Here is a 22,452-nt window from a genome sequence, read left to right as displayed (position 1 = left end):
CCATGAGCTTGGTGCTGGGTTTGAGACCCTGGTCTTCAAACACCCTCTTCCTCAAGCGACCGAAGGTTGCACTGGCACACTGAAGGCGGTAACTAGACTTTGTCAGCAACATCTACCCTTGTTGACTGTCGGTTCCCGAGGTATGGAAAATGCTCATGTTGTCGAAGGCCTAGTCACGGATCTTGATAATCGGGGAGCAGTTCTGTGTGGCGGGAGCAGGTTGGTAGAGAACCTGTGTCTTATGGACGATTAGTGTAAGGCCCATACTCTCGTACACTTCGGTGAAGGTGCTGACGATGGTTTGGAGTTCAACCTCCGAGGGTGTACAAACGCAAACATCGTCTGCATACTGTAATTCAATGACAGAGGATGGGACGACCTTGGATCTGGACTGGAAGTGACAGAGGTTGAACAGTTTCCCGTTTGTTCTGTAGATTAGCTCCACTCCAGCGGGGAGCTTATTGAAGGCGAGATGGAGTATTGCAGCAAGGAAGATCGAGAAGAGCGTTGATGTGATGACACAGCCTTGCTTGACCCCGGTCCGCACGTGTATTGGGTCTGTGGTGGAACTGTTGGTCAGGATCACGGCTTGCATCTCATCGTGAAACAGGCGAAGGATAGTGACGAACCTTTGAGAGCAGCCGAATTTGAGGAGGACACTCCATAATCCCTCCCGGTTGACAGTGACGAAGGCCTTTGTGAGGTCAAAGAAGGTCATGTAGAGAGGCTGGTGCTGCTTCCTGCATTTTGCATTTTTCTTGAAGAAGATCATGCCCCTTAATGGGCGGAATCCACATTGCGACTCTGGGAGAAGCTCTTTAGCCACTGGATGAAGGCGATAGAGGAGGATTTTTGCGATGACGTTCCCCTGTGGCAGACAACAGGGAAACTCCTCTGTAATTACCGCAATCGGACTGGTCATCTTTCTTGAAGATGGTCACGATTACAGCATTTCTGCGATCTCCTGGCATGCTCTCCTCCTTCCAAATAAGAGAAATGTGTTCATGGATTCGCGCCAACAGTGCTTCTCTGCCATGCTTTAGTGCTTTGGTGGGGATTTTGTTCTTCAGTTGTTGGATGGTCTTTTCAACCTCATGCTGCACTGGTGTTGTGCTGAGGGGGTGGCGGGTAGCATACTGCAGAATGGAGTTGAGGACATTCGCGTTGAAGACACCCGAGTCTCGGTTAAGGAGATCTTCAAAGTGCTCTTTCCAGCGGGCACTGACTGCCTCTCCGTTCTTGACCCTCAATGGGGTAGGACCTTGGGTGCGTGGGCCATAGGTGGTCTTGACTGTGCTAAAGAATCCATGCACGTTATGGTTGTCGGCTAGTTGCTGGATCTCCTGCACTTTGTCCACCCACCATCTGTTCTTTAGGTCGTGAGTTTTATGTTGGAACTTGGCCTGTAGAGCTGCTTTCTTGCTCTCGAGTTGTGTTGCTGTTTCCAGTTCAAGAATGCCTTGCGCTTGCGGCTTATTAGCTCCTGGATCTCCTGGTCGTTCTCGTCAAACTAGTCTTGATGTTTCATAAGAACGTAAGAAATAGGAGCAGGAGTATGCCATACGGCTCCTCGAGCCTGCTCCGCCATTTAATAAGATCATGGCTGATCTGATCATGGACTCCGCTCCACTTCCCGCCCGCTTCCCATAACCACTTATCCCCTTATCGTTTAAGAAACTGTCTATTTATGTCTTAAATTTATACAATGTCCCAGCTTCCACAGCTCTCTGAGGCAGTGAATACCACAGATTTACAACCCTCAGAAGAAATTTCTCCTCATCTTTGTTTTAAATGGGCGGCCCTTTATTCCAAGATCATGCCCTCTAGTTCTAGTTTCCCCCACTAGTGCAAACATCCTCGCTGCATCCACCTCATCAAGCCCCCTCATAATCTTATACGTTTCGATAAGATCACCTCTCATTCTTCTGAATTCCAATGAGTAGAGGACCAACCTACTCAACCTTTCCTCATAAGTCAACTTCCTCAACCCCGGAATCAACCTAGTGAACCTTCTCTGCACTGCCTCCAAAGCAAGTATATCCTTTCATAAATATGGAAACCAAAACTGCACGCAGTATGCCAGGTGTGGCCTCACCATTACTTTATATATCTGTAGCAAGACTTCCCTGCTTTTATACACCCTCCCCTTTGCAATAAAGGCCAAGATACCATTGACCTTCCTGATCACCTGCTGTATCCTTTTATGTTTCATGCACAAGTACCCCCAGGTCCAGCTGTACTGCGGCACTTTGCAATCTTTCTCCATTTTAATACTAACTTGCTCTTTGATTCTTTCTGCCAAAGTGCATGGTCTCACACTTTCCAACATTATACTCCATCTGCCAAATTTTTGCCCACTCACTTAGCCTGTCAGTGTCCTTTTGCAGATTTTTTGTGCCCTCCTCACACATTGCTTTTCCTCCCATCTTTGTATTGTCAGTTTCCTGGTGGAGTGACCCAGCTTCTCTTCACAGATGCTAATTATGGATGCCTTGAGGGCAGATCAGGCACTGTGGACACTCTGCGTTTCCGGTTCACTGCAAGTTGTCAGGTTGGTTGTGAGGCGCTGGCTGAAGTGCTTTCTTAGCAGGGTCTTCTGCCTTCCACCCTATCACTGACCGTCCCTTTTGTTCTTCCCTCCCCTGCCCTCTTTCCCTGCCCCTACACTTGCTTAAAAACCTGTTACATCGCTAACTATTTCCAGTTCTGACGCAGGGTCATCAACTTGAAATGTTAACTCAGTTTCCCTCTCCACAGATGCTGCCTGACCGGCTGAGTATTTCCACTCATGAATAATTGTTGGCTGCATCATGGTGAGGGACACACTTGCAGTAGCTGTTGGAGCAAACATTTTTTTTAAATCACAATAAAATTATTTAAGTTTTTTGATGGGATACCTGTGGAAATATATCTCACCTCATAGAATTTACACTTTCAAAAAACAATGGAGTTTAATTAATTGCAAGGAAAAAGCAAAAGCCTGCAAGTGCTAGAAATCAAACAAAAACAGAAAATGCTGGAGAAACACAGCTCAGCCAGCGTCTGTGAAGAGAACAGACAAGTTAACATACCAGGTACAAATCATTCATTTGAATGAGTTGACTGACCTGTTGTGTTTCCAGCATTTTCTGCTTTTGTTTCAACAAATTATAAACCGCTTTTATCTTGTGGATTTTTCAGTTTGGATTCCAGGAGCTGGCTCCTGGTGCTTACATAGCTAAGGGATCTAAGGGAAACAGATGCAGCAGTATAAATGCCAGGAACTGGTTCACCAATACCCATCTCCCAGAATCTGAAACTATAACTGTAAGTACAGTATAAATAAAGTGACTGAAGAATAATTAACTGAATACCTGCTTCTAAAAAAACTCAAACCGTCTTAAATACTCACAGTAGGTAATTTAGTAACAACAGTTTAAAGAGACACTGAACATCACATCTCAAAATATTATTTTGAAGGAGTTTTGCGAGTCAAGTCCAGGGGACTCCGAGAAAGAGATTCTAAGGACAAGTAATCATTTGAAAGTGAAAATTGAATTAAGTTAAAGCCAGCTTTTATTTTAAAAAGATGGGGGCAAGGGTGGGGGAGGGGGAGAAAAGAAAACTCAGATCCGATTCAGAAACTCAAGCCACCAGACTACATTCATCTCTATTCCATGGACCTTACATTGCAGACCACAATGAATGACTGAAGGCCACAAGAGAACAAGTTTACAAAAAAAATTACTGCCCCAATAATGGTAATGGTACCTTTAACAGTTATGACTTACCCAGCTTCCCATTGCTAAGTCGGTTTTGTTCCACCTGTCCTTTAAGTGTCCGTACATTTTTCAATTTGGCTTCTTGGCTCTCAGCAATCTCACGAAGCTTTTGTAGCTTCTCTTGTTCTGCTGCCTGTTGCTCCCGATGGTCCTGCTGTTTCAGGTACCTCAGACGCTGCTCCTAAAGATTATTTCGGAAAGGCAATGTAAAAATATCAGATGTGCAAAGAACAAAAAATCTGTGCGGTGGCAAACTTAGAGAACAGAACACTTTACACACCAATACTTCAAATTACTGCATCAAATGTCCCCCTTCTCCCGATCTGACAGAGGACAGATCAAAGACAAAGAAGGATAAGACTGTAAAACCCAGAAATTACTATTGCTGCTATTGATGGATGAACACTAAATGTATTCTTATGATATTCTTCTTTCCGATAAATGGGTTAACGACTGCAGTAAAGTAATGCACATAAGAATGTCATACAAATATATTGGGCTGGAATTTCGGTTGTTGGTGAAAATGGTAGTTTTACGCCAAAATTACAGTTTTCGCTGTGCTACCGTTTTTAGGCCTAAATTTCAGTCTTTACTTAACCGCGAGTTTCGACAACGTTAGTTTGAGGCCGGTAATGTTGCGAGAAGGGCCTTGGGAGGGGGGGAAAAACAAACAAAAAAAATTGCAAACAACATTCCCAAAACTCTTACCTACTAAATCGGTGAAAAATAATTTAAAAATAAAAAATTTAAACTTATCCTTTTTTGCAGGTCTTCATACTTACTGCTGCTGGCAGGGCTGCACCGCAGTTTTGACCCCATCGGTATTCTGGTCGTGGCAGAGAGACAAAATCACGACGGTAACGTAATCCGCAGCGTTGCACATTGTTTCAATGTGCGTGGAAGAGCCGCCGCAAAAAGATGCCCCAAGATCCCGCCGACCGGGATTTCGCGCAGAGGGTCAAATCGAGGCGAAAACCCAGTCGCAAAGTCGGCGAAATTCTAGCCCACAAAGTGTTCATCTGCTAATATTGACAATAATAATTTCTAGGTTGAGATGTGGCTACTACACACCCTCAAGAGCAAGTAACTTGTAGAATTAGTGCATAAACTAATAACAAGCCCAATTTCCTTAAGACCATTGATGCGTGTAGGAGTGAAATGGAAAAAAAGGGCACACTGGCAGGATCTAAGTCAAAAAATGTCTAAGGACCTGAATGTTAAGAAGGAACAATCTTGTACTATAGTCCCACACTGTTGAATTTTTGCAAAAAGAGGTCCTGATAGTTGCATTATAGCGCCCTCTCGAGCAGGAAAATAGAAGAATTTCAACATACTCACAGATATGTCAGCATTACACCTGTAGCTACAGTTTAGAGATCCTAGCTCTCAGATTACTGAAATTTTACAATTTTTTTTTATAGGACTGCAAGAAGGAAGAAGGTGCTGAAGCAAGAACCAAATCCTCAATCACCACACTGGATTCACAGCTAGCTATTATTCAGTCCGAAATCTGATGTGCAACAAATGACACAAGTGACTTTGGGTTCTTATACCTTCGCCATTCCTAGACTTCCCACCCTCACTTTATCTGCATTTTCCTCAGTGCGAAATTGAATAAAGAATGGCTTATATAGTACCTATCACATGCCTCAAAAAAGTGAGAGAGTGCTTCATATACCACAAATTACTTTGATGGGCAGCGACTGACTGTACTTCTATAGGCAAATGCAGCAGCCCGTTACGCAAGGAGACTGTTAGAACTACCTGCTCTTGTTCAAATACTGCCGAAGGGTCTTCAAACATCCATTTGATTAGGCAGCTGGGATCTTAATTTAATGCCTCCTCAGAGGACAGCATCCCTGACAATGCATTCTAATTCTCAATAAAGGTGTTATTTTTCACTGAGGAAAAACTTAAATCTTTTATTATTATTCAAGAAAGATATTGGGAAAATGGAATTATTCTTTTGTTCCACAAACTCTTAATTTTAATTCCAAACCCAAAACATTCAGTTATGTGGAGATACTGGAGAATCTTTAATCGTCCTCCTGAGAGTACAAACGGTTCAGGGAATATTTAATAGCGGTGTTGAAAGTTATGAAGGGTTTTGATGGAGTAAATAGGGAGAGATTATTGCCACTGGCAGGAGGGTCGGTAACAAGAAGATACAAATTTAAGGTGATTGGCAGAAACATTTGCAGGACTCTGGGGAAAGAGCAGTGGAGTAGAACTAATTTAATACCTCTTTCAAAGAGCCAGCACAGGCATGATGGCCTCCTTCTGTGCTGTATGATTGTACATTAACTTTGCTGGTATTTCAAAAAAAAACTTTATTGCAAAAATATCCAGGGAACTATACTCTGCCTGGCTTCTACCCACGGAGCTATACTCTCTGCTGAAAGGATGACTTAAAGAAATGCAAGTGGTCTCTGACAACGCAATCCACTGTATCAGATAGAAACATAGAAAATAGGTGCAGGAGTAGGCCATAGAAACATAGAAAATAGGTGCAGGAGTAGGCCATTCGGCCCTTCTAGCCTGCACCGCCATTCAATGAGTTCATGGCTGAACATGCAACTTCAGTACCCCATTCCTGCTTTCTCACCATACCCCTTGATTCCCCTAGTAGTAAGGACTTCGTCTAACTCCTTTTTGAATATATTTAGTGAATTGGCCTCAACAACTTTCTGTGGTAGAGAATTCCACAGGTTCACCACTCTCTGGGTGAAGAAATTCCTCCTCATCTCGGTCCTAAATGGCTTCCCCCTTATCCTTAGACTGTGTCCCCTGGTTCTGGACTTCCCCAACATTGGGAACATTCTTCCTGCATCGAGCCTGTCTAACCCCGTCAGAATTTTAAACGTTTCTATGAGGTCCCCTCTCATTCTTCTGAACTCCAGTGAATACAAGCCCAGTTGATCCAGTCTTTCTTGATAGGTCAGTCCCGCCATCCCGGGAATCAGTCTGGTGAACCTTCGCTGCACTCCCTCAATAGCAAGAATGTCCTTCCTCAGGTTAGGAGACCAAAACTGTACACAATACTCCAGGTGTGGCCTCACCAAGGCCCTGTACAATTGTAGCAACACCTCCCTGCCCTTGTACTCAAATCCCCTCGCTATGAAGGCCAACATGCCATTTGCTTTCTTAACCGCCTGCTGTACCTGCATGCCAACCTTCAATGACTGATGTACCATGACACCCAGGTCTCGTTGCACCTCCCCTTTTCCTAATCTGTCACCATTCAGATAATAGTCTGTCTCTCTGTTTTTACCACCAAAGTGGATAACCTCACATTTATCCACATTATACTTCTTCTGCCATGCATTTGCCCACTCACCTAACCTATCCAAGTCACTCTTTTCAGCCTCATAGCATCCTCCTCGCAGCTCACACTGCCACCCAACTTAGTGTCATCCGCAAATTTGGAGATACTACATTTAATCCCCTCGTCTAAATCATTAATGTACAGTGTAAACAGCTGGGGCCCCAGCACAGAACCTTGCGGTACCCCACTAGTCACTGCCTGCCATTCTGAAAAGTCCCCATTTACTCCTACTCTTTGCTTCCTGTCTGACAACGAGTTCTCAATCCATGTCAACACACTACCCCCAATCCCATGTGCTTTAACTTTGCACATTAACCTCTTGTGTGGGACCTTGTCGAAAGCCTTCTGAAAGTCCAAATATACCACATCAACTGGTTCTCCCTTGTCCATTCTACTGGAAACATCCTCAAAAAATTCCAGAAGATTTATCAAGCATGATTTCCCTTTCACAAATCCATGCTAACTTGGACCTATCATGTCACCTCTTTCCAAATGCGCTGCTATGACATCCTTAATAATTGATTCCATCATTTCACCCACTACCGATGTCAGGCTGACCGGTCTATAATTCCCTGTTTTCTCTCTCCCTCCTTTTTTAAAAAGTGGGGTTACATTGGCTACCCTCCACTCGATAGGAACTGATCCAGAGTCAATGGAATGTTGGAAAATGACTGTCAATGCATCCGCTATTTCCAAGGCCACCTCCTTAAGTACTCTGGGATGCAGTCCATCAGGCCCTGGGGATTTATCGGCCTTCAATCCCATCAATTTCCCCAACACAATTTCCCGACTAATAAGGATTTCCCTCAGTTCCTCCTCCTTACTAGACCCTCTGACCCCTTTTATATCCGGAAGGTTGTTTGTGTCCTCCTTAGTGAATACCGAAATAAAGTACTTGTTCAATTGGTCCGCCATTTCTTTGTTCCCCGTTATGACTTCCCCTGATTCTGACTGCAGGGTTCTGCAGATATGGGCAGAACTTTCAACTTTGGTAGGGGGCAAAAAAATGGCGGTATCAAATCTGATACCTCAAGCTTCCCCCCTTCCAGTTGAAATTGCAAGTTCCATCCAAGGTGTTCTATAACATTATTTCCTTCCAATACCAAGTATCCAAAATAGAAAATAAAAAAGTCATTCAAGCAATTATTTTCCCCCTTCCCCGAAGAGAAATGAGTGCTTTCAGCTCTGCTGTTGGTTCAATTCTGTAAGAAAGTAAATAAAACTATATTTACCAGAAGAGTCCCAGGCAATATTCCCTCTAATTTTTATTTTTGGTGTGCGGTCCTTTTAAATTTGCTGCGTGGCAGTACATGCTCAGTATCATTTCCAGCGGAACAACTGGCGAGCAGCCTGCACGGGACCTCCTGATTGATGCATGGGTTATTACAATTGGGCTCAATACTCTTCAGTTAGGGAAGATATAAAATTAGTCATGGTTGTGAATTCTGATAACTATACAGTGACTCCTGCAGGTCAATGAGATAAGGATGAGAATGGCAAAGTTTTGGAACTTTGGAAAGAGGTGAAGTACGCATACGGCAAAAGTCATAAAGCCAAAGAGGGTGTATATCTAACCACCAAAGACAATGTACTGGAAATGCAACCAGTGCAGACAAGAGAAGAAAATTAAGTTTCAAGTTTTATCATCATGGGAAGAGGAGACCAGGTATTTCCCAACATGCAAGTGAGGAAAAAGGAAGGGAAAGAAAGAGGAGAAATTTTGAACTATTTTCACATGGCTTCAAATAGTGGCTATTATGTGTACCTTCGTTGCCAGCAGTTGCTGCTGGGAATCAATCTGTTGTTGTTGCCGAGCTGCCATTTCCTGCAGTTCAGCAAGTGTCATGTCCATACGTGGCCCACTAACCTACAATCAAACAGGAGAAAAATCGTATTCTAAATCAATAGCTCCAACTTTGTTCAGCATAGATTTTAGTAACAGTATCCAAGCTCTCTCATCTGAACATTAACTTTACAAACTTAGTTGCCATCCCTCATCTTCCCATCAATAATTCTTATGCACATTCCACATTACTTCCTTCTATTTTGAAGCTGTTTTCCACAACTACTGGGGCAGATTCTGCTCCGGCATCCGAATAGAATATGAACTTACCTGATGGGGACCCTCCTTCATGAACTTGCTCTCTGATGCGGCTTACCTGAGGGCAGCAGAATGGCCCATGGACCCCAGGGGCACAGTGTGTGCGGAAGCATACCTGGAGTCTCGTGGGCCTGGTGCTCAAAACAGTACACCGAAGGGAAAGTATCCACCTCCAATACTGGTATTATTCTTACTTTAATATACTGCACTTCACCCGACGTTATATTTTTACAGAATTATCTGCAAATATAACGTGAATATCTAATATCTTTTAGATTACTTTTTCCATTTGGCTTTTATTTTAATATTGAGTTCAAGGGCTATGAGAGAAACCATGCTTGTATTCAGGACTACATTTCTTGTAATTCAAGAGCAGGTTATAGCAACAGACAGAGGAGTTCATGGCCCGGGACGATTCACAAATTTAAAATATGCTGTTTTACATCTCTCACTTTGCACGCATCTTCAGAATAATTATAAGGACTAGGAAAATAAATAGCTCCAAAATGACATTCTCTCCCTCTCTCTCTCACACACATTCACAGACCCACCAAAAAAATGTATTTGGGAATTAATTCTTTAATCTAATTTAGGAATTAGAGTTCTGATAAATCATTCTCGCGCTGTGAAATTACATATAAAATACATCTATAAGCAGAAATATCTGACAGTATTAACAGGTGATACAAACATAAATACAAGAAATTGCTCAAAAAAATCTGAAAAATCTGTACATGAAATCATTGGAGGTGTTCTGGACAGTTTTACAATTCATTACATCACATTCCGGAGCTAATAAAATGTGCAACTGTCTCTATCTAATCCCCTTATGCCGTAAAATGTTCAGACATAATAGCTGGGCCACTGGGGGGCAATCAGCCCAACTTTGCACCAGCAATTGGGATTTCCAAGATGGAGTGTAACTTGACAGATCGCAAGTTCGAAATTTAGCACCCGGACCATTTCAAAAGCAGTATGACAGCTTACTCAGAGTACGCGGTCATACACACTGCAAATTCAGGGCCATTATCTTTATAACTGAAGTGCATCATCCAGCCCTTTTGATCTTTTTTGAGTTTTTCAGAAATGATCAAATGCATCAACAACTCTTTATACTGGTATCAGCTGTGGCTCAGTGGGTAGCACTCTCACCTCTGAGTCAGAAGGTTGTGAGTTCAAGTCCCATTCCAGGCACTTGCGCACATAAAATCTAGGCTGACACTCCCAGTGCAGTGCTGAGGGAGTGCTGCACTATCAGAGGTGCCGTCTTTCGGATCAGACGTTAAACCGAGACCCCGTCTGCTCTCAGTTGGACTGCTCGAAGAGCAGGGGAGTTATGCCCAGTGTCCTGGCTAATATTTATCCCTCAATCAACATAACAAAAAAAAAAGATTATCTGGTCATCATCACATTGCTGTTTGTGATAACTTGGGCAAATTGGCTGCTGCGTTTCCGACGTTACAACAGTAACTACACTTTAAAAGTACTTCATTGGCTGTATCATCCGGTGGTCGTGAAAGACGCTATATTAATCCAACTATTTCTTTCATGATATTTAGCATATTTGCTGCATAACCCACTGTATTCCATTGTTGTTTTTGGTAAATTTTATAAATGTACCAACTCGTCCTGGTCTGTTTGATAAATGCACTCACTCATTTTCTGTTTTAAGGACTGGGTTAATGCCTCATCTGTTTTTAGATCGTACTAACAGTTATATGTAATGATTGCATTTGTTTTTACTTCAGACCGAACTGACTGCCTTCCTCCTTTATCCAGAAATTTGTGGCTTTCAAACCACTGTCCTCCACATCAACTTTGAGTGGGAGTATTGTGCAGATACTCCCTTTAAGTAATTCTGTTCCATTTCGTTCTTCTGTCGTCAATTGATTCATTGTCTAGGCTAATAAACATTGGCCCAGAAATCTCGGTTTCTCCTTCCCGCGGGCGTTCGACTGAAGCTGCTGCGCCCACGAGCGATCCCGGTCCTGAGGCCTCCACTGACTGCGCATCGCAGCGAGTGCACATCTGGACGTGCGCAGGGCTGGAGCTATAGCCACATGGCTCTGGGCAGCCAATCAAGGTAAAGTATGTTCTCATTCATAATAATGGGAATTCCATAAGTTGGAGTTCCCATTATTATGAATGAGAAACCACCCTCCACCATCCCCCCCAAACACACAAAACATTAATAAAAAATAGAAAAAATACACTACATGTTTAACATGAATTTAAATTCGTTATTTATGTATTATTTCTTTTAAATATTTTTCTGATTTTTTACAAGTTTTTTAAAATTATGCTTTAAAATAACTTTAACGTAGTGGGCAGGGCTTTTAAAATATAAAATGTGTTTTTTTTTTTAATTGCAGTACGAATAGTTATATCGTTTTTAAAAGGGGAGATACAGCTAATTACAGGGCAATTAGTTTAACATATTGTGGGAGGAAAACTTGTGGTAGAATCTCAGATGAAATTACCAGATATCTAGATAAAGAGAAAGTAGTTAAGACGTAGCCAGCATGGATTTCAAAAGACATGATTGTGCTTAACAAACGTCACAGAATTCTTGGAAGAGCTAAGACATGATATATGGGGAAATGCAAGTTTTTGACAAGGAACCACACATTTATTAGAGAAAATTAAGAGTTTGTGAAAGATGGGGAGGATAGCAAACTGGATTAAAAATGGGTTTCAAGGGAGAAAACAGAGTGGAGTTAAGAATAGCTTTCATAGGAGCTGGAAGTGGGTTGTGGTGTCTCTGGCTGGTTCACTTCTGGGGGCCACTTCCGTTCACTCTGTACGTCAATGATTTGGATATATGCCTAGATAGAGTGGTGTTGAAATTTGCAGATGATACCAAATTGGAGGTATAGTTAATTCTGACCAAAGGAAACTGAAAAGGGGTATTAATAAGATAGGAGAATGAGAAGGTAAAAAGTTAATCTGCCATGAAGAAAGAATTAGAGATTACACTTTGAAAGAATTATTCAGACATAAAAATAGAAGCAGAACCTCCTCCATGCTATAGATACGAACAATAACCTCACATGGAAGTTAACTCCTTAGCCCCGAGCCCTTAGTAGTATCTGCCTAATATAAACACTGAATATTTGTTATTCAGTAACCTAAATTGCCACCATGGCAACCAAGATACCACTATAACAAAAGCTTCTTTCTTTTGAGTCTCGTCTTTACACTACAGTATCTAATAATAGCACGACTAATTCTGATTTTATTAATCTCACACCCGACAGTGGAAAGTGCATTCTTACACCACCAAACTTACTTGCCCATTTATCAAGTCCAGCGATTTAAAAAGGATGTTAAACATAGATAAGATTAGATAAGCAAGTCATTTCTTCTGCCGATTTTAAGGTTTAATCTTAAGACAGTGTAAATCAATCCTTCATGCAGAACTAGGTCATTAATCAGAGTTCCATAGCATTCAACAGAAAGTCAGATAAAATAGGGAATTATGGATCTGCAAGATGCCATTCCAACTATTGGCCTGATCTCTGGTTTAAAGTTGATGTTGGACATGCTAATGCCACTGATGTCAATGTTGACTTAAAAAACAAAACATTGTGTAATCAAAATATGTCTAACTGCATCTTAAAGTTCTGAGTTCAATTTCTAGTTCGTGCTAAGGTAGCTGAGCAAGGATTCGTAATAAGGTGGATGAATTGACTGCGCAGATAGCTGTTAACGGATATGATGTAATTGGGATTACAGAGACATGACTCCAAGCTAACCAAATGCATGGCAGATGAAGTATAATGTGGATAAATGTGATGTTATCCACTTTGGTGGTAAAAACAGAGAGACAGACTATTATCTGAATGGTGACAGATTAGGAAAAGGGGAGGTGTAAAGAGACCTGGGTGTCATGGTACATCAGTCATTGAAGGTTGGCATGCAGGTACAGCAGGCGGTTAAGAAAGCAAATGGCATGTTGGCCTTCATAGCGAGGGGATTTGAGTACAGGGGCAGGGAGGTGTTGCTACAATTGTACAGGGCCTTGGTGAGGCCACACCTGGAGTATTGTGTACAGTTTTGGTCTCCTAACCTGAGGAAGGACATTCTTGCTATTGAGGGAGTGCAGCGAAGGTTCACCAGACTGATTCCCGGGATGGCGGGACTGACCTATCAAGAAAGACTGGATCAACTGGGCTTGTATTCACTGGAGTTCAGAAGAATGAGAGGGGACCTCATAGAAACGTTTAAAATTCTGACGGGGTTAGACAGGTTCGATGCAGGAAGAATGTTCCCAATGTTGGGGAAGTCCAGAACCAGGGGACACAGTCTAAGGATAAGGCCATTTAGGACCGAGATGAGGAGGAATTTCTTCACCCAGAGAGTGGTGAACCTGTGGAATTCTCTACCACAGAAAGTTGTTGAGGCCAATTCACTAAATATATTCAAAAAGGAGTTAGATGAAGTCCTTACTACTAGGGGGATCAAGGGGTATGGTGAGAAAGCAGGAATGGGGTACTGAAGTTGCATGTTCAGCCATGAACTCATTGAATGGCGGTGCAGGCTAGAAGGGCCGAATGGCCTACTCCTGCACCTATTTTCTATGTTTCTATGTTTCTAAGGCTGGGAACTCAACATCCAGGGGGATTCAATATTCAGGAAGGACAGACAGGAACGAAAAGGAGGTGGGGTAGCGTTACTGGTTAAAGAGGAGATTAACACAATAAGTAAGGAAGGACATTAGCGTGGATGATGTGGAATCTATATGGGTAGAGCTGCGAAACACCCAAGGGCAGAAAAGGCTAGTGGGAGTTCTGTACAGACCACCAAACAGTAGTAGGGAGGGTGGAGGATGGCATCAAACAAGAAATTAGGGATGCCTGCAATAAGGGTACAGCGGTTATCATGGGTGACTTTAATCTGCATATTGATTGGGCTAATCAAGCTGGTAGCAATACTATGGAGGAGGATTTTCTGGAGTGGATAAGGAATGGTTTTCCAGACCAATATGTCGAGGAGCCAATGAGAAAACACGCCATCCAAAACTGGGTCTTGTGTAACGAGAGAGGATTAAATAGAAATCTGGCCATGTGGGGCCCCTTGGGGAAGAGTGACCATAATATGGTAGAATTCTTCATTAAAATGGAGAGTGATACATTTAGTTCAAAGACTAGGGTCCTCAACTTAAAGAAAGGAAACTTCGACAGTATGAGACGTGAATTGGCTAGGATAGACTGGCGAATGATACTTAAAGGGTTGACGGTGGATAGGCAATGGCAGACATTTAAATATCACATGCATGAACTACAACAATTGTAGATCCCTGTGTGGCGTAAGAATAAAAAAAGGAAATGTGGCTCAACCGTGCTAACAAAGGAAATTAGGGAGAGTGTTAAAGCCAAGGAAGAGGCATATAAATTGGCCAGAAAAAACAGCAAACCTGAGGACTGGGAGAAATTTAGAAGTCAGCAGAGGAGGACTAAGGGTTTAATTAGGAGGGGAAAATAGAGTATGAGAGTAAGCTTGCAGAGAACATAAAAACTGACTGCAAAAGCTTCTATAGATATATGAAGAGAAAAAGATTAGTGAAGACTAATGTAGGTCCCTTGCAGTCAGAATCAGCAGAATTCATAATGGGGAACAAGGAAATGGCAAACGAATTGAACAAATACTTTGGTTCGGTCTTCACTAAGGAAGATACGAATAACCTCCCGAAAATATTAGGGGACCGAGGGTCTAGCGAGAAGGGGGAACTGAGGGAAATCCTTAGTCAGGAAATGGTGTTAGGGAAATTAAAGGGACTGAAGGCCGATAAATCCTCAGGGGCTGGTAGTCTGCATCCCAGAGTACTTAAGGAAGTGGCCCGAGAAATAGTGGATGCATTGGTAGTCATTTTCCAACATTCTGTGGACTCTGGTTCTGTTCTATGGATTGGAGGGTAGCTAATGTAACAGCACTTTTTTTAAAAAAGGAGGGAGAGAGAAAACAGGGAATTATAGACCGGTTAGCCCAACATCGGTAGTGGGGAAAATGTTGGAATCAATTATTAAAGATGTAATAGCAGCGCATTTAGAAAGCAGTGAAAGGATCGGTCCAAGTTGGCATGGATTTATGAAAGGGAAATCATGCTTGACAAATCTTCTAGAATTTTTTGAGGATGTAACTAGTAGAGTGGATGAGGGAGAGCCAGTGGATGTGGTGTATTTGGACTTTCAAAAGGCTTTTGACAAGGTCCCACACAAGAGATTAGTGTGCAAAATTAAGGCAGATGGTATTGGGGGTAATGTATTGACATGGATAGAGAACTGGTTGGCAGACAGGAAGCAAAGAGTGGGAATAAACGGGTCTTTTTCAGAATGGCAGGCAGTGACTAGTGGAGAGCCGCAGGGCTCAGTGCTGGGACCCCAGCTATTTACAATATACATTAATGATTTAGACGAAGGAATTGAATGTAATATCTCCAAGTTTGCAGACAACACTAAGCTGGGTGGCAGTGCGAGCTGCGAGGTGGATGTTAGGAGGCTGCAGGGTGACTTGGACAGGTTTGGTGAATGGGCAAATGCATGGCAGATGCAGTATAATGTGGATAAGTGTGAGGTTATTCACTTTGGTTGCAAAAACAGGAAGACAGATTATCTGAATGGTGACAGATTAGTAAAAGGGGAGGTGCAACGAGACCTGGGTGTTATGGTACATCAGTCATTGAAGGTAGGTATGCAGGTATACCAGGCAGTAAAGGCGGCAAATGGCATGCTGGCCTTCATAGCGAGGGGATTTGAGTATAGGAGCAGGGAGGCCTTACTGCAGTTGTACAGGGCCTTGGTGAGACCACACCTTGAGTATTGTGTGCAGTTTTGGTCTCCTAATCTGAGGAAGGACATTCTTGCTATTGAGGGAGTGCAGCAAAGGTTCACCAGACTGATTCCCGGGATGGCAGGACTGACACATGAAGAAAGACTGGATCGACTAGGCTTATATTCACTGGAATTTAGAAGAAGAAGGGATCTCATAGAAACATATAAAATTCTGACGGGATTGGACAGGTTAGATGCAGGAAGAATGTCCCCGATGGTGCGTCCAGAACCAGAGGTCACAATCTAAGGATAAGGGGTAAGCCATTTAGGACAGAGATGGAGAAGAAACTTCTTCACTCAGTGAATTGTGAACCTGTGGAATTCTCTACCACAGAAAGTTGTTGAGGCCAGTTCATTCGATATATTCAAAAGGGAGTTAGATGTGGCCCTTACGGCTCAAGGGGTATGGAGAGAAAGCAAGATTGGGGTACTGAAGTTGCATGATCAGCCATGATCATATTGAATGGTGGTGCAGGCTCGAAGGGCCAAATGGCCTACTCCTGCACCTATTTTCTATGTTTCTATACTACAATTGCACAGACTAGGGAAAGTAAAGGAGAATCAATTGTTTCTGCTATCCAGCCACTTATATAGGACAGCATTCATGAGACATATCAACTGATAATGGTTTCAGCTTGGGTGTGACGACATGCACAATAAAGTAGCCAACTGATATGCAATGTCAAGATATTCAGGGAGAATGGGCCCTTGTGGAGGTACCAGGGAGACGCAACAGCATCAACAAGAGTCAGTGCCTTCAAGAGTGGATGGGAGAACGCGAGCAAGGAAAACGTGTATGCACAAGCACAATTCATATTTCTGCATGACATGCATTATTTTGCTCATTCAAGATTTCTTTGGCAAGATCCCAAGCAATGACCTAGGCAGATATGAGAAAAAAAAACAGTATAGGCAAGTGGGCAAGAGCAATAAGCAGGTTGACGTTAGAACTGTGCAATTTGTGCAATTGAGCAGATCCAGTGAAACGCCACCTACGCAATAGAGTTTCTATAGGTATATAAAAAGGAAAAGAGTGGCTAAAGTAAATGTTGGTCCCTTAGAGTTCGAGACTGGGAAACTAATAAAGGGGGAACATGGAGATGGCAGAAACTCTGAACAAATATTTTATATCAGTCTTTACGGTAGAGGACACAAACAATATCCCAACAGTGGATAGTCAAAGGGCTTTGGGAGGGGGAGGAACTTAACACAATTACAATCACTAAGGAAGTGGTACTCAGTATGATAATGGGACTAAAGGCAGATGAATCCCCTGGACCTGATGGCTTACATCCTAGAGTCTTAAGAGAAGTAGCGGCAGGGATATTGGATGCATTGGTTGTAATTTACCAAAATTCCCTGGATTCTGGGGAGGTCCCAGCAAATTGGAAAACTGCAAATGCAATGCCCCTATTTAAAAAAGGAGGCAGACAAAAAGCAGGAAACTATAGACCAATTAGCCTGACATCTGTGGATGGGAAGACGATGGAGTCCATTATTAAAGAAGCAGTAGCTGGACATTTGGAAAAACATAATTGTCAGGCAGAGTCAGCATGGATTTATGAAGGGGAAGTCATGTTTAACAAATTTGCTGGAGTTCTTTGAGGATGTAACGAACAGGGTGGATAAAGGGGAACCTCTGGATGTGGTGTATTTGGATAAAGTGCCACATAAAAGATTACTGCACAAGATAAAAGTTCACAGAGTTGGGGGTAATATATTAGCATGGATAGAGGATTGGCTAACTAACAGAAAACAGAGAGTCGGGATAAGTGGTCTATTCTCGGGTTGGAACCAGCAACTAGTGGGGTGAGGCAGCGATCAGTGCTGGGACCCCAACTATTTACAAACTATATTAGTGACTTGAAAGGACCGAGTGTAACGTAGCCAAGTTTGCTGATGATACAAAGATGGGAGGAAAAGCAATGTGTGAGGAGGACACAAAAAATCTGAAAAAGGCTAAATGAGTGGGCAAAAATTTGGCAGGTGGAGTATAATGTTGGAAAGTATTAGGTTATACACTTTGTCAGAAAAGAGCAAGTTATTATTTAAATGGAGAAAAATTGCCAAGTGCTGCAGTACAGCGGGACCTGGGGGTACTTGTGCATGAAACACAAAAGGTTAGTATGCAGGTACAGCAAGTGATCAGGAAGGCCAATGGAATCTTGGCCTTTATTGCAAAGAGATGGAGTATAAAAGCAGGGAAGTCTTGCTACAGTTATGCAGGTTATTGGTGATGCCATACCGAGAATACTGCATTCTGTTTTTGGTTTCCATATCTGCGAAAGGATATACTTGCTTTGGAGGCAGTTCAGAGAAAGTTCACTAGGTTGATTCCAGAGATGACGAAAGGTTGAGTAGGTTGGGCCTCCACTCTTTGGAATTCAGAAGAATGAGAGGTGATCTTATCGAAAGGTATAAGATTATGAGGGGGCTTGACAAGGTGGATACAGTGAGGATGTTTCCACTGATAGGGGAGACTAGAACAAGAGGCTGCCCATTTAAAACTGAAATGAGGAGGAATTTCTTCTCAGGGGGTTGTAACCTGTGGAATTCACTGCCTCAGAGCTGTGGAAGCTGGGACATTGAATAAATTTAAAACAGAGATAGACAGTTTCTTAACTGATAAGGGAATAAGGGGTTATGGGGAACGGGCAGGGAAGTGGACCCGAGTCCATGATCGAATCAGCCATGATCGCATTAAATGGCAGAGCAGGCTCGAGGGGCAGTACGGCCTATTCCTGCTCTATTTCTTATGTTCTTATCAATGTCTAATAAACTGGAGGGGCCCCAAACCAAACCTTTTCCCTGCAAGGCAAATGCCGTTTCTGACAATGAGGGTCTTCATAATTTTGTCTGTACTTATATGCCAGTCAAAAAGAATCCAGCACAAATTGATATGTTTCAGGAGCTGGTAGGAACACAGATATCAGCTTAATTCATTGACTTGAGAGGGTGGGGAAAGATGAAGCGGGTCAGAGGGGAGGAGAAAGAGAAAGGTGAGAAAAGTGAAGAGGGAAGAGGGGAGAAAAGGAACATGGAGAGAGGGAAGAAAATTGATGAGAGGGGGTGAAAAGGGACGAGAGAACAAAAGACATGGGGAGAGTGAAGGATAGAAGAAGTATAGGGCAGTGCATAGGTGGGTTGCTCTTAAAGGGGGTTTTGGCTGACAAATGACAGCGAAATAGCAGAAATTCTGAAGTGTTACTTTGTGGCAGTATTTCCAGGGAGATTAACAAGGTGGATTTTTGAAATGCGAAGAAGCATTTTAAAAAGATATAATATAAAGCTACATTTTGAGCGTCCAAAATCCGGAGTTCCTAAATTCGTAATGTTCCGAAACCCAGACTCCCCCCCCCACCCCACCCCACCCCACCCCGCCTCGCCTCGACCACCCGACCTCCCCACTGCCTTGGCCACCCAACCAATCAACCCCCACATTGGCCGCCCGACCTCCTGCCTGCCCAACCTCCCCCCGCCTTAGGTCACCCACCCTCCCACCCCCTCTGCCCAACCTCGGCCATCTGACCTCCCACCACCACCTTGGCCGCCCGACCCATCCGACCCCCACCCTCGCCTAATCAACCAACCCCTACATTGGCTGCCCGACCTCCCGCCTGCCCAACCTCCCCCTGCCTCAGGTCACCTCCCACCTCCCACCCCCCCCCCCTCCCTTGGCCGCCCGACCTCCCCTCCCCTCCCTACCTTGGCCGAGGTGTTTCCGGACTCGGGATGTCGGAAAGACGTTCCGAAGTCCGGAAATACACAGAATCCGGAACGGCCTCTGTCCAGAGGCTTCCAGATTTTCCAAGCTGTATCTGTATTAAGATAGAATATAGTTTGATTAACTAATCAAAATTAGAGAGGATAAAACCCCTGGTGTGGATGGATTGCATTCACACATATTAAAATAAGTAAGGAAAGAGATAGCAGAAGAACATTTTATGTACATATGTATGTATGTATATATATTAATATCGCCAGAGCACTGGCAGACAGCTAATGTAATTCCTGTATTTAAAAAGGGAGATAAAACAAGTCCAGGGAACTATAGACCAGTTAGCTTAATGTCAGTGGTAGGAATGGCAATGGAAACTTTACTCAAAGACGACATAGCAAATCAGCTATAAACAAAAATAAAGAATCATCATGCTTGACCTAGATTACTGAATTCTTTGAAGTAACAGAAAGAGTGGACAAGGGTAATGTAGTAGATATCATATATTTGGATTTTCAAAAGGCTTTCGATAAGTTATACTCAGGACTAAGATCAGACCATGTGAAGTCAAGGAACAAATAGCAGAATGAATAGCAAGCTGGCTACAAAACAGAAAACAGAGAGTAGGGGTTAGTTACTCAGGACTGGCAAAACATGCAAAGGGGTGTTCTACAAGGAATGGTGCTGGGACCACTAATGCTCACCATTTTCATAAACAATTTCGACTCAAAAATCAGAAGTACATTTTCAAAATTTGTGGAGGAAATCATATTGGGGGTATAGTTAATACCAAGGAAGACTGCTACAAAATACAAGACAACCTTAATAAATTTAAATGTAATATATCCAAGTTTGCTGATGATACTAGGTGGGAATGCAAGTTGTGAGGATGATGCAAAGAGGCTTCAAGGGGATATAGACAGGTTAAATGAGTGGGCAAGAACATGGCAAATGGAATATAATATGGAGAAATGTGAAGTTATCCACTTTGGTAGGGAAAAATAGAAAAGCAGAGTATTTTTTTTAAACGTGAGAGATTGGGAAATGTTGGTGTTCAGAGGGACCTGGATGTCCTTGTACACAAATCACTGAAAGTTAAGATGCAGGCACAGCAAGCAATTAAGGAAGCAAATTGTATGTTGGCCTTTATTACAAGAGGATTTGAGTAAAGATGTCTTACTGCAATTATATAGGGCCCTGGTGAGACCGCACCTGGAGTATTGTGTACAGTTTTGGTCTCCTTACCCAAGGAAGGATATACCTGCCATAGAGGGAGTGCAATGAAGGTTCACCAGACTGGTTCCTGGCATGGGGGAATGTTCTATCAGGAGAGATTGAGTAGACTCAGCCTATATTCGGTAGAGTGGAGAAGAATGAGAGGGGATCTTATTGAAACATACAAAATTCTTACAGGGCTTGACCGGGTAGATGCAAGGAGGATGTTTCCCCTGGTTGGGGAGACTAGAACCAGAGATTGGCCATTTAGGACTGAGATGAGGAGAAATCTCTTCACTCAGAGGGTGGTGAATTTTTGGAATTCTCTATCCCAGAGTGCTGTGGATGCTCAGTCTTTGAGTATATTCAAGACAGAGAACAATAGATTTTTGGATATGAAGGGAATTCATGGATATGGGGATAGTGCAGGAATATATTGAGGTAGAAGATCAGCCATGATTTTATTGAATGGTGGAGCAGGCTTGAGGGGCTGAAAGGCCTACTCCTGCTCCTATTTCTTATGTTGTTACTTGCAGAATGGGCATGCAATTGGCAAGTGAATATCAATATAGACAAGTGTGAGACGGGGCATTTTGGTGGGAAGAGTAAGGAGGCCATATGCTTGTTGGAAAATAAAGAGTCTAAATGGGATAAGGACAATGAGCCCTTTAATTTTTTTTGGGGTGTGGGGCCCCTTTAAAGGAACTGCGCGGGCCATTCAAAATACTGTGCATGCGCAGTTCTTCCCCATTTAAAAGCCAGTGAACCGGCTGCTCAGGAACTCCAGAGCACTGCATGGCCACGCAGCTTAAAGGGAACATTGGTAGAGGAGAAAAGGGATCTAGGGGTACAGTTACATAAAGTTCTAAAAGTAGAAACCCGACCCCAATCCACCTCCACCCTGCCCACTTTCATCTTTTACTCAGCTGGGACTTGGAGCGGGTAGCCAGCCCGCTGCCAGGAGACACTTTGGCAATTTAAATATGATGAGGCCTGAAGCCTCTGCTTTAACCTGCTTTGCAGGTTTAACTGCAGGCAGCCGGGAATCCCGGTAGCTGCAACAAGGCGGCCACAAGCTTGGGGAGCAATCCTTGTGGGCCAAGCTTTCACCTGGCTGCTCAAACTCCCCCACCAGCAGCTCACACCCTTCCCCCCTGCCCCGGGGTCAGGGATCAGGCTCCAGGGATCTCACTTTCCCCTCTACTTCAGCATGTCATGAATCAGTCTCTCCCAGCCTATTTCAATTGTATTGAATCAACTTTCCTGCTTTTGCTCTACATTCTATTACCTGCTGGGCTAATTAAGCAGACCAAGAGATTTTATTATTTTTCTTTCAACTACTTGAGGCAAACTAATCTGGTTAATAGAGTTTAAATTCAGGAATGCAAAGGCAGTTTATAGTTGAGGGTGGGGGGCGGGTGGAGAGAGAAGCAGAAAAATCAGGAGGAACAGATTTAGAATCATAATACCACACAACACACAACGGATAGACGTTTCAAAAA

At 43.1% G+C, this 22,452-nt stretch overlaps 1 protein-coding gene across 3 annotated transcripts in view; it reads right to left on the bottom strand.

Annotated features, from left to right (window-relative positions):
- Nucleotides 1–22,452, bottom strand: part of LOC139254796 (apoptosis-stimulating of p53 protein 2-like) — a 136,382-nt gene that overhangs the window by 70,338 nt on the left and 43,592 nt on the right. For all 3 annotated transcript variants that reach the window (XM_070873820.1, XM_070873819.1, XM_070873821.1), the window contains 2 exons: nucleotides 8,852–8,953; nucleotides 3,771–3,942 (listed from right to left, as the gene is read on the bottom strand). In XM_070873820.1, the coding sequence (XP_070729921.1) occupies nucleotides 3,771–3,942; nucleotides 8,852–8,953 (274 nt within the window). The remainder of the gene's footprint in view (nucleotides 1–3,770; nucleotides 3,943–8,851; nucleotides 8,954–22,452) is intronic.

Source organism: Pristiophorus japonicus, unplaced genomic scaffold (assembly GCF_044704955.1).
Source record: "Pristiophorus japonicus isolate sPriJap1 unplaced genomic scaffold, sPriJap1.hap1 HAP1_SCAFFOLD_578, whole genome shotgun sequence".
In the NCBI taxonomy this organism is placed as follows: domain Eukaryota; kingdom Metazoa; phylum Chordata; class Chondrichthyes; family Pristiophoridae; genus Pristiophorus; species Pristiophorus japonicus.
The sequence above is the reverse complement of the archived record's forward strand: the minus strand, read 5'-3'. Positions and strand labels throughout refer to the sequence as shown.